Source organism: Artibeus jamaicensis, unplaced genomic scaffold (genome assembly GCF_021234435.1).
Source record: "Artibeus jamaicensis isolate MK-2021 breed Jamaican fruit bat unplaced genomic scaffold, CSHL_Jam_final contig_332, whole genome shotgun sequence".
Classification (NCBI taxonomy): Eukaryota; Metazoa; Chordata; class Mammalia; order Chiroptera; family Phyllostomidae; genus Artibeus; species Artibeus jamaicensis.
This window is the reverse complement of record NW_026521788.1, coordinates 37814120-37826143: the sequence shown is the minus strand read 5'-3', so window position 1 is coordinate 37826143 and position 12024 is coordinate 37814120. Positions and strand designations below refer to the sequence as shown.

At 41.4% G+C, this 12024-nt stretch overlaps 1 protein-coding gene and 1 pseudogene across 3 annotated transcripts in view; one reads left to right on the top strand and one right to left on the bottom strand.

Annotated features, from left to right (window-relative positions):
* Positions 1–612: 612 nt before the first annotated feature.
* The window catches only part of LDB3 (LIM domain binding 3), a 66444-nt gene continuing 55032 nt past the window's right edge, over positions 613–12024 (bottom strand). For 2 of the 3 annotated variants that reach the window (XM_037163365.2, XM_037163370.2), the window contains 2 exons: positions 8938–9053; positions 613–3357 (listed from right to left, as the gene is read on the bottom strand). In XM_037163365.2, the coding sequence (XP_037019260.2) occupies positions 3268–3357; positions 8938–9053 (206 nt within the window). In that variant the 3' untranslated portion in view covers positions 613–3267. The remainder of the gene's footprint in view (positions 3358–8937; positions 9054–12024) is intronic. The other variant, XM_037163366.2, reaches the window with a different exon arrangement.
* LOC119062402 (60S ribosomal protein L15-like) lies at positions 6148–6720 on the top strand (annotated as a pseudogene).

The window sequence follows — 12024 nt, the reverse complement described above, 5'->3', positions numbered from 1 at the left end:
GCACTAAAATAATTAGATTTTATTTCTACTTATAATTGCACAGCTTTGTCAAAATCTGATTCAGATGTTCAAAGTAAAATTATTAAAATTTTCCCTTTATTTTTAAGTAATGCCTGGAAATAGAATACTTTGAAAAAGAAATGGTTTTGTTAAGCAGAGTACCCTCAGAAGGATCTTCATGATTTGTTTTTAAATGCCATGAAAGGATTTTTCTCTGACCTTATTTCACAACTAAAGATATGGTAGAAAATACAGCAACTTTTTCAGAAATGAAGCCATTTAGAGTGGAATAAAAATAAATATGGAATATTTAATCACCAAGTAGTTAAATAAATAAACCTTTCCAAAAAGAAAAGCCAAAGCCTGGTTTTTAGTTTATTGTTTACCTGAAAAATCCCTTTGTATGCATTATATGTTATATTATCCACATATAACTGCCATTAGGCCGCACAGCCAACAGAGCCAGTGAGCTGTATGTTTCTTCTACAGAGGGCATAGTGTTTTGTCTTGAACTTTATTGGTGGCCATATAGAGAAAACCTGCTTTTGGTGTCACATGAAGAAACTTTACACAGAAAACTACAACTACATAGTCTTTTTCAGATTTTATTTTGCTAAAAAGTAAAATTCACATGGGCAAAAAAAGAAAAACATGCAAAATATTTTTGCACACCTCTAACACACTATTTCACTTCTGAAATCTTAAAATTTAAAAAAAAAAACCCAAAGGAAAAGTACATGGGTTGAAAAATTAACATTATAAAAGCTAGATTCCTAACACAAACACTATAAATACAAGTCACTCGGGGGCGAAAAGTTAATGTTTATAAAGATTAAATAAATACCAACAATAAGGAGACAAGAATTACAGATCCAAAGTATACTTCCCACCATGAACTACTCAAAGTTGTGTTCAGTGCTGTAGGCTATCCATGATTTTAATTTAAACTAGATACGACCTTAATAACCCTGATGCTATATCAAAGTTGCAAACATGGAGAGAACATATTCGGAACTACCTCTTTTCCCTGCTACCTTTAAAAAGTGTTTTGTATGTGTGTGTGCTTTGGTAAATAATAGAGTCTTTCTACACTAGCTGTGACATGTAGAAAAACTGATTCAATAAATGAGTATGAAGTTCTACTGTGAGATATCTCACTCTTCTTTTTAATAATCATGTACTTTTTAATGCTCACCCTTGAGCATTAAAGTGTGTGTGTGTGTGTGTGTGTGTGTAAAAACCCTTTTTAAATGATATTTCTGGAAACTTAACTCTAGGGAATTTTTTTCCTTTCCTCATGACCAGTCCCTGATAATTTAATAGTTTTGTGGGGTTTTTTTTAAAGAAAAAACCTGCTTAGAGCCTTTCTGTACAGTCAGCAACCTTCTTGTTCCTATGTATTTGAACTTTCCAAAAATAACAGAATGCTCCAAGGTACTCGTGTGCAACTCCTGAAAAATCTCCAGGCACTTCCCACAGATTTTACCCTGCCTGGTGCTTTATAGTCACTTTCTCACAGCACCAAGTTAAATAGGGCCCTGTGATAGGAGCACATTTATGTCCCTGGGCCATCTGGAGGGTTTACCCTTGGAAAGAAACACAGACTTCCTGATAGGGACACATCCAGCTGCTTCCCTCTCCATTGGGGAGAAGGGACAGATTCAGGTAGAATGGCAGTTCCCTGGAAGCTGAGTTCTCAGAAGAAAAAGTGTTCTAATACTTTCTCATAAAAGATTTCAAGTGCTCAAAGAGAACATCTAAAATGGGAGAAGAGAGTAGCAATGAATGGGAAGAGTGCCTACGTATTGTGCTCAAGTGAGAAACATCCACTCAAACTGCTTACTTCAATGCCATGTTCAGTGAGCTAATAACAGTGTTTCCTAAAAGGGAAAGAGACTATATATCATTTCCAACCTCAGAAACAAAAGCTTCTCTCTTTATCCCCAAACACCTTCAAAATGCTTACTTAACACATACTATCACTAATATTTTAAAGAAGTTAGAAGACCCAAGTCTATTTCAGTACATACTTAAATAATGGCTACATCAACCCAGCTAATACATTTTCAAAATATTGGTCAAAATGGCAAACGAGTATGTATAAGTCCATCTTTTCCCTCCAGCAGTCAACACAATGGTACATGACCAGTGTGCTATATTTAAAGGAACATATGAGAAGATCGGTGCTGATCTAAGGTGGGAGGTCCTGCCAACTCATCCATTTTGACTGAGGTTAGCAGAATGTAAGGTTCCTCTTCCCCACCCAGAGTTTGGGCATGTTCTCAGATTATTTTTGCCATCCTGTGTCAGACACTGTCTCTCTTTTCTTTTCCACAGGTCACTAAGCCTGTTGGGCAAGGGGTGCTGAGGGAGATTTCATAAGTGAGCAGAGGACTGGGAGTAAAAGACATCACTGGGCATTCATGCTCATAAAGCAAAAAACAAAGGCCAAACAGAAGTCAGAGTCATTTTAAAATCTCTCATACATAGCAAAGCAAAACTGGAAAAACCCAACTTTACTTTCCCGTAGCAATTCAAAAAGGAGCTAAGCCTTCTGAGACATTAGATATTTCAGTATGAAAGCGGAGGGGAGCTGTCAGCAGTGTGAGCCAGAGGCCTCCTGGAAGCCAGGTCAATTGCCCATTGGCTCCCAGAAGACATCACTGCATGTCTGGGCTCCCTTTAGAATGTTCAACTCTGTTCAAGGTCTGAAGTCCAATGTTCAGAAGTAGCTGCACGACACTAGTAATGGAATAACACTTCCTTTTTTGGTGAGGAAGGCCCCATCGATGTGAGCTAACAATCTCTCAGCTCTGGCTCTAAAAATACCCTGCAGCTCCGACTGTTTGGCACTTTATTTTGTTTGCCAGAACAGCTCTAAAGAACTTCACAGAATGCTTCAGATTCTCCCTAACTGCCCTGAGCTCTGTCCCTGCTCTGCAGACCTCAGGAAGTGTATCACTTTCGGAAAGTTACTTTTTGTTTTTTACTTTTGAGTTCTTGGAATTTTGTCCTAAATGTCTGAAGTATAATTCCAGTCTTGGATTAATTACTAGCTTGGTTTAGGAATCTTCATTTGGCTTCTAGTCTGAACTATGCAAATACACAATCTGTGTACAGAAGAAAGGACTGAAATTATACTTCAAAAGAGCTCGGTTGCTTCCTGTTTTCCCTCTTTCCTGCAAAAGGAAACATCAGTCTTCTTGAATCCTTCGTTGCCAGAGGCAGGAGCTGCTCCTGCCTGTACACATCAGGTGCCCAGGTTCCCTACACGTTGACGGCATGCGCGTGCTTCTTGCACAGGGGTTTGTCCTTCTTGGAGTAGAATGGCTGTCCCTCCAGATTCACATGGCAGACCTGGGACAGAAAACAGGCTGCTGTGAAACAGGACCTTGTAGGCCATGAGGCAGGGGAACTTGAGCCAAAGATTTCAGTCGTCTCTTTAAGAAAACGCGCAGTCACATGCAGATGGGAGGAAAGGCAACAGCCTATCTCTCCCCACTATAAATCTTTAACAACTGTGACAGACTAGGTGCATTAAACTATACAAAATTTAAGGTTTCCAAAGAGAGACATGGAATAAAGCTCAATTAAATCAAATTAATTAAATTTAATGAAATAGAGAAAATATACATGATGAAGACCAGTTGATGCCATCCAAATATTAATAAGGAATCAATATAAGTTCATAAGTCAATATCCACAGAGTGGTTAACATCTAAAGAAAAAATGTTAGTAAACTAACAAACACATCAGAAAAATTATCCTTACTGATAATTAAAGGAAAACCTCCATAAATGCCACTGGAGACCTCTTAACTTAGTAAAATAAAAAAACAAAACAAAAGCAAAAACGCCTCCAATATCCTGTCACCTTTAATGTTATACAACCGTAGCTAAAAAGTGAGGAAAACAAGTAATCAAAAGCCAGCAATGCCAAAAGGGCACCAGGCCCATGTGTGCACTGCTAGGGACATGTGAATTAGCTCAGTCTTCTATAGAGGCTGTGGCAATACTAAGAGGAGTCATAAAGATGTGCCTGCCCTGCACCCCAGTAATCCTACCCTGGAGAATTCTATCGTGCAGAACTATTGCACAGACAAGGAAGCAACATGTGCTTGACTAAAAACTGAAAACCACTAAAATTTCTTTCAATAGGGATGATTAAATAAATTTTTATGATACATTTTTCCAGTGGAATGCCACCATGAAGAAGAGAAATTGAATATAGAAAATGAATGCAGGGAAATGTTACATGAAAAAAGAGGCAAAATGATGTATTCCCATGGTACCAACATATGGAAATATTACTGAAACGAGGAGCTAAGTAATACTTGTTGAGGTGCTGTGGGTCAAACAGCATGTTAGATATTCTATATGCAAGATCTCATTTAATTCTCACAAAAAACTTATGGGATAGGCATGACTTTTCCCTATTTCACAATTGAAAAAAGAAAGCTCGGAGAGCCCAAGTGTCTTGTTTAAGTCACAGACCGAGTAAACTGTAAAGCTGGGAACCCATGTCCAGGTCTGCAGGACTCCTATTCTAAGCTCATTTTCCTTACAGCGCCACAGCATAGAGGGGCTGTGTTTACTTGAAATTGTTCTGGGTTTACAAACTTGTGTAGAAGTAGCCTACCAATAGTTTTTTAGCCACCAATGTGTAGGTTGGCCCTGGGCAGGCAATAATGTCAAAGTGTCAGAGTCAACTGGGAAGTTAAATTGGCTGGGATCAGCCCCAGCCTCAGAGAGGGCCATGAGGATCCCTAACGGGGAGTCAAATTGGGGCCACAGTCAGGACACCAACATTGGATAAAGAAGTGTGAGTGGAGCTCCCATGTATGGACAGGCATGAGGATAGAGAAATCACCCTACCAAGATGAGGTTGTGTCAGTGAGCATGTGTCCACTCCAAGAGAGCTGGAAAGGAAAGCGACATCATGGTGGCCCCTTATGCAAGGCCCCAATGACCAGCTGAAATGTTATACTTGGGATCACACAGAGCTGCCAGTGGACTCTGGAAGACAATGACCTACACGTGTCTGAGAACATCCCAGGTAAATACAGTCATGAGTATAACCAGACACTTGTGGTGGCCTCAAGCTGCTGATGGCAACTTGGAGCCAAGTCCAAAAAGGTGGCACTCAAGATCCAGCTGAGGATAGGTTTCATGAGAGACAGAAAAGGCAGCTCTGGAGTCAGTTGGCAAGAAGATGCCCGTCAACCCTGCTTGGTCTGCAACACAGCTATCTGCTTGGGAGAAATCTGAGTTGTCAGGCTGGGGAATGTATTGGGGGACCAAAGATTAAGGAGTGAGGAAGGGCCAGAGCCTCAGAGGTGGCTCACTAATAAGATGGTGCTGAGGGCAGGAACTGTCAGAGAGAGGTTGTGCTCAGTGTCTTCGGCAGGCAGAATGCAAGGTGGCTTCATGGTGGAGGAGGCCTGCAGCCTACTCAGAACAGGGGCACAGCAGGAATGGCCCACCTCCCAGGTCTGTGGTTTAGAAATAGTAGTATTAGGGCCTGGCTGGGAAGAAGTGGAAACCATGGACAGTGCTGACCACAGAGTGGAAGGCAATGAAATAGGTCAGGTGCAGCAGTTCTTACCACTGCCCACAAAAGTTACACCACCACCAGTCCTCTCCTGATACCCACACTGGTATGGAAGGGCTTGAAACCAACTAAAGGTGGAGGAAACAGGGGGCCAGAAAGACATTTTTCCCCCAGTGAGGTAGGGCCCAAATCCTTTCTCCAGAACTCAGGTGCCAAAGGCAGACAGGAGCTGACCCACACTGCCCTTTCTAAGCCTTCGTTTCATGTGTTTTGGACTTTAAGATGCTGTCTTGTTCTGTTCTCTATTTGCCTGTATATGTTAGCTTTGTTTTCCTTTCAAGATTCTAAATTCCTTGAAGGTGGAGTTCTGGTACGCTCTTGTACCCACAAGACTTGGTAATTTGAATTAGCCTAAAGGACATGCTCTCCTGAGATATGAGTGATAGAAAAATCTGCACAACTAGAAGAGCTAGTCTTTATCTTCCTTTCTTACTAGTGTTTTTTAAGTTATAGAAAAATAGACACTCATTAAAAATGATTTGGAGTGGGAGAAAGGTTCTTCCTCTCCATCTAGCTGCAGCCATAATGTAAGCGAAGATGGGCACTTACAAGTGTATCCAGAAGCTCTGGAGGAATAAGCAGTCCGATGTGATGTGCTTCCTCCACAGGCCCCCCCCACCCCACCAGCCCCGATAAAGGGCGTAAGCTGGGATACAAGGCCAAGCAAGGTTATGTCATATATCGAATTTGTGTGCGCTGTGGTGGCCACAAATGCTTGTTCCTAAGGGTACAACCTATGGCAAGCCTGTCTATCTTGGTGTTAACCAGCTGAAGTTTGCCTGAAGCCTTCAGTCTGTTGCTTAGGAGCAAGCTGGGCACCACTGTGGGGCTCTAAAAGTCCTGAATTCTTACTGGGTTGGTGAAGATTCCACATACAAATCCTTTGAGGTTATCATCATTGATTCATTCCATAAGGCTGTCAGAAGGAATCCTGACACCCAATGGATCACCAAACTGGTCCACAAGCACAGGGAGATGCGAGGGCTCACATCTGCAGGCAGCAAGAGCCATGGCCTTGGAAAGGGCCATAGGTTCCGCTACACTATTGGTGGTTCTTGCTGTGCAGCTTGGAGAAGGCGTAATACTCTCCAGCTCTGCCATTTCTGCTAATATGTGTCACATTTGTAAAATTCTTACCTAATAAGCAATTTAGGATGCTAAAAAATGATTTGGAAATATAAGGTGATAGAAAGAGGAACCAAAAAAGCCCTCAAAGTTTTCCAAAAATTAGAACCATGTTTCACTTTGGTATATCTTAATGGGACAGTGAGTGCCATGCAGGGCTAGTAAGGGGGAAGACAATAATTCTCCATTATTGATTCTCCAAAAGATGAAATCTGGATCTGCCTGGTTTCTTTTGGTGGATCCTTTGGGTGATGCTATGAGTCTCTCACACCAGACTAGAATTTATTTGTAATCTCATCCTAAACAACCCTAAGCTTTACTGCTTCTTCTGGTCTCCCTCTGAGACTTATGTTCTTGTGACTCAGCCAAACACAGCAGGCTTGAATGAGCAGACCCACAGTCACATTTGCCACAGTTCCCTCTCCATGTGACGTAGACTTCTCATCACCCTGCCCTAGGACAACAGGCCTTCTGTACCACTATGTTCCCCGGACCTTCTCCAAGTCCCTTGGATCCTTCTAGAAGCTGGGTAACCAGACTTGCAGGCCGCATCTTAGGATCATACAAGCCATGGCTTGAATGTAAGGATCAGAGAGCCATGTTCTGTGTCTTGCTCAGCTGTGGCTCTGTAGGGGACAACCCCAAAGCCAGTATATTTATATAATTGTCTCTCTTTGAAGTGGAGGCCCCAATGTATTTAAAGGACTGTAAAAGGCAACTAGAGAATATATTTAAAGATGTAGGAAATCAGGGTTAGGGATTGAATTTGTGTCCCCCCAAAATCCATGTTGAAGTCCCAACCCCACAACTTCCCATTTCCTCAGCACAGGGACACAGCAGTGGTCTCATTTGGAAATAGGGTCTTTGCAGATATAATCAAGGTATAAGTTAAGGTGAGGTCATATTGGAGTGTGCTAGGTCCTTAATCCAATATGACCAATGTCCTTATAAGAGAAGCACACAGAGACAGACACGCAGAGAGGAAAATGCCATGTGAAGATAGACAAACAGAGGGCAAACAGCCATGTGATGATGGAGCCAGAGATGGGAGCCATGCAGCTATATGTGAAGAAACACCAAGGGCTGCTGGCAAATACCAGAAGCCAGGAGAGAAAGGCTGGCCCTGCTGATGCCTTGAATTTGGACTTCTAGCCCCCAGAACTGTGAAAGAATACATTTCTATTGTTAAGACATTAGTTTATGCTACTTTGTTATGGCAGACCTAGCAGACTAATACACAGAGTGAATAGGGTACACCCCACTAATTGGGGAGCAGTATAGAAATGAATTGAAAAACCTGAGGTATATTGCAGGTAAACTTTAGGACTTGTGTAGTCCTATGTCATAAGTCTATAAAAATTCTTCAACTCTAAACTATACAGATCTTTCATGCATTCCCAAAATTTACCTTGATTGGCTCTGATAAAAGTAAAACAGTAGGAATAGCACATTAATTTTCCCACATAAAGTTTGGTCAATGACAGACTATCAGTACAGGGCTTATTAGGGATGTCTATTTCCTAACTGATGCAGAGTCTAAATCTCAGTAGGCTCATTGCCATGTCCTCTCCCCAACCCAAAGCCCTTGAAAGGAAAATGCCAATCTCTCATGGTAAAAATGGCCTGGTTGTTTACCATAAATAAATTGTACATGGTTTTAATAGTTAGACTAGGGCTTATCTCCTAGCAACTACATATCAAGAACAAGACCATTTTGGAAAATGAAATAATATCCAGTCCTCCTTTCTAAAAGGTCGTTTCAAAAGAAACTTTATCTCAGTTTTTCATAGGATTAGTCAATAAGCTCCAAACTAGTGCTCCGGGTGAAAATGTAAGAGGAAACCTTTGAATCACTTCATCATATCTAAAATAAAACTATGAGAAGTCACCCACCTCTCTTTAAATCCAAGCATCATTCACTGCTCCCACCTACTAAGAATAATGCTAGTGAGGCAGAACTGGGACACTCTGTTGTCCTTAATAAAATGAAGAGTAACAGAGCAAAAATGGTTTATAAAAATTATTAGTAATAAAACTCTGTTCAACCGTGACCTATCAAGGCATCATGGTACTTGCCAGCCTTTAAAAATGATCAGAAATTTAGAATGCCAGAGTTGAAAGGATGTAGAGTGCTCATCATCTGGCCCACTTGGTCTCTCTTGCCCCTTCTCAGAAAGCCAGAACCCCAGGCTAAAAACATACCGCACAAATGAAGCAGGTGTCATGCCAGGTATGCCCCAGGGCTTCAATAAACTTGTCACCAGCCTCCACAGGGAAATCGCAGCCATGACACTTGGTACTGAACAGATTGACATAGTCTGAAATGAAAGGCAGAGTGAGGACCGGCACCCAGGCAGGCTAGGAGGAGCATCCGGCTGTGTCAACCCAAGGCCAGGACAACCCCTCAAATTGCTGGGCTGGGGGCAGTGGGTGAAACCCGACCGGTTACTTGTCATCTTTCAGACAAGATATTCAGTTACAAGATTTTCCCCCCTTTTTCAATAATTTGCACTTGTATTGTGCAGATTCAGGCTTAGTCACCATCTTGTGCTAGTTTGATTTGCAACACTTTGTCAACACCCTCATTAACTTTCTGCAGGGTGGTTTTCTCCTGTCTCTGTCACCTCTTATAGCCCAAACAGACCAATCAGAAAAAAAGGGGGGGGATCATATTTCTCAGCAGCTATGCTTATTTTGGAAGAATGAGAACCCTTAACTTTTTTATAGTTATTGAAGTTATTTGGTTGGTCATTCTTCTATTAGTGGGCATTTTAAAAATATTTTTCTTTTTATTGATTCCAGAGAGAGGGGAAGGGAGGGAGAAAGAGGAGAGAAACATTGATGTAAGAGATAAACATCAGTATGTTGCCTCTTGCATGAGCCCTGACTGGGGACTGAACCTGCAACCCAGGCATGTGCCTTGACCAGGATTTGAACCTGCAACCTTTTGGTTTGTAGAACATCACCCAAAAAACTGAGCTACACCAGTCAGGGCATTGGGTTTTTTGTTATGATAACAAATTTTCACTACTGGAAATAATATTTGAGTACTTTGTTGGGACATGTACCCCATACCTTCCCCCAGCCAAGGAGATAACAATACCAATATTATTTGCATAATGCTTTATAGTTTACTAAGCATTTTCACATAGACGGTATTATTTACTGGTGTCTCAATGTCAAGGTCTTTGTACTCCCAGCACAGGGCCTGCCTGACACATAAGTCAGTATGTAACACATATGTGTTGAATGAATGAGTGAATGGATAAATCAATTAATGAAATTAACCTTTGAAAAATCCCTCAAAGATTGAACTATCATTGTTTTTCTGTTTTGTTTTATTCTGTGGGTGAAGAAACTAGGGATCAAAGAGGGGAAGGGCCTGGCCAGGGTCACAAGACTAAGACACCGGTGCTAGGTCCTGGGCTTCTCTACCACAGGAACTGTCCTCTGTGGGTCTCATGGGCCGCAATTGTGCTGTACTCAATATAGAACTCCTCCGGGGTCTTCTAAGAAAGCTCAATGACTTTTATAAAGACTTAATTTCCCCAGAAGTGTACTGGTGTCTCCACAGCTCTGCCACAGTTGGCTTTTTCTTACGATGATTTTCTACTCGGGTCTCCTCGTGGATAGCAGCCCTGTTCACCATCACAGGCCACATACTGAGAGGCAGAGTGCCATGGAGGTTATGAATTTGGGTTCTGAAGAAAGGAAGAGCTGGGCTCAAATCCCAGCTCTATTATGGAATTGTTCAAACCTGAGGCAAGTTGCCTGACTTCTCAGTGCCTCCACTTTCTCATCTACATAATGGAAATAACTATAGTACCTAACTCACGAAATTGTTATACAGAATAAATAAAATAATGTCTGTGAAGTACTTGGCACAAATCCTCAAAATGTTGGCCTTTATTCTGAATGTCTTTATAAATGATGAAAGGGGAAAGGGAACTGATTCTAGTGCCATATGCCTATCCAATATTAGTGTTTTTCCATGTTGTTTAATCTTCACGGCAGCTCTGTGAAAAAGCATTATTTACACTCTAATTGTTTTTATTTTTTAAATATGTTTATTGATTTGAGAGAGAGAAACATTGATGTGAGAGAGAAACATTGATTGGTTGCCTCTCACATGTGCCCCAACTGGGGACCAACCAGGAACCCATGTATGTGCCCCAATCATCATCCTGAGACCTTTTGGTCTGCAGGATGATGCCCAACCAAATAAGCCACACCAGCCAAGGTGTATTATTCCCATTTTAAAGATGAGGAAACTAACTGTAGAGGTTCCATCACACAAGTAGTAAGGAGCATGATGGACTCCAAATTTATCACCCTCTTTCCATGACTTCATGCTGTCTCCAGTTATCTGTCATTGAGCTTTGATAAATTATATCTCTTGCATTTTTCTTATGTATGGTTTCCATTTTGGGGTTTAGTTATAGTTTGGCATGCAAATGCTTTTACATATATCACAGTCTATGAACTTTGTTTCTGACAGACTGCTTAGTTTCTTCAATAGGCAGAAATCCATCACCTCACCAGAGCTAAGAAAACATTATTCTGCTTCCTTTAGGAAGTTACAGAAGGTTTATTCTTCATTCTATGCTCTGTAGAAACTTATCAGTGTGGGATAGGAAACAGAGCTATAAACCAACCCATCTTCACTGGAGGACAAGCCCTGCACCTCACTACTGACTTCTCTCTCTTTACTCCCAGTTGGTCTCCAGATGTCCTGGGCTCTCCTCCACCTCCATGTCTCTGTATAAACCATGACCTGGGCTTGGAAAAACCCTCCTCATTTAGTCTGCCTGAACCTCTGGAATCCTTTGGGCCAGGCTCTCCTGGGAAGTTGTTACCCCCACCCCACCAAGAGGTATTAGATGGGCTTCCAGAGCACTTCACGTGGACTTCCCCTTCATTCATTCATTATCTCCTAACTGTCCACTTAGGAGCTGGGAATCACATGATGATGGTTCTACTTGAACTTTTGTGGGAAGAGACCCTCGCCTATATGTCCAGCTTCTTGCACATAAACTGGCACACATTTAATAGGTAAGTGATGAATTGATAGAGAAATGGCTCAAAAACCCTTATTAAATAGTAATTCCTTCTCCTGTTGTGAAGCCTATGGTTTTTCACAGGTTAAGCTCTTACAGTGGCTTATTTTATTTCTGGAATGTCTAGTCTTTCCTATTGATGGATTTTTCTGTTTTAAACTTGATTCTATATGACCTGGAGAATTGCCACTTTGCTTTAAAATTTGGTAGCATATATCTGACCCTAATACAT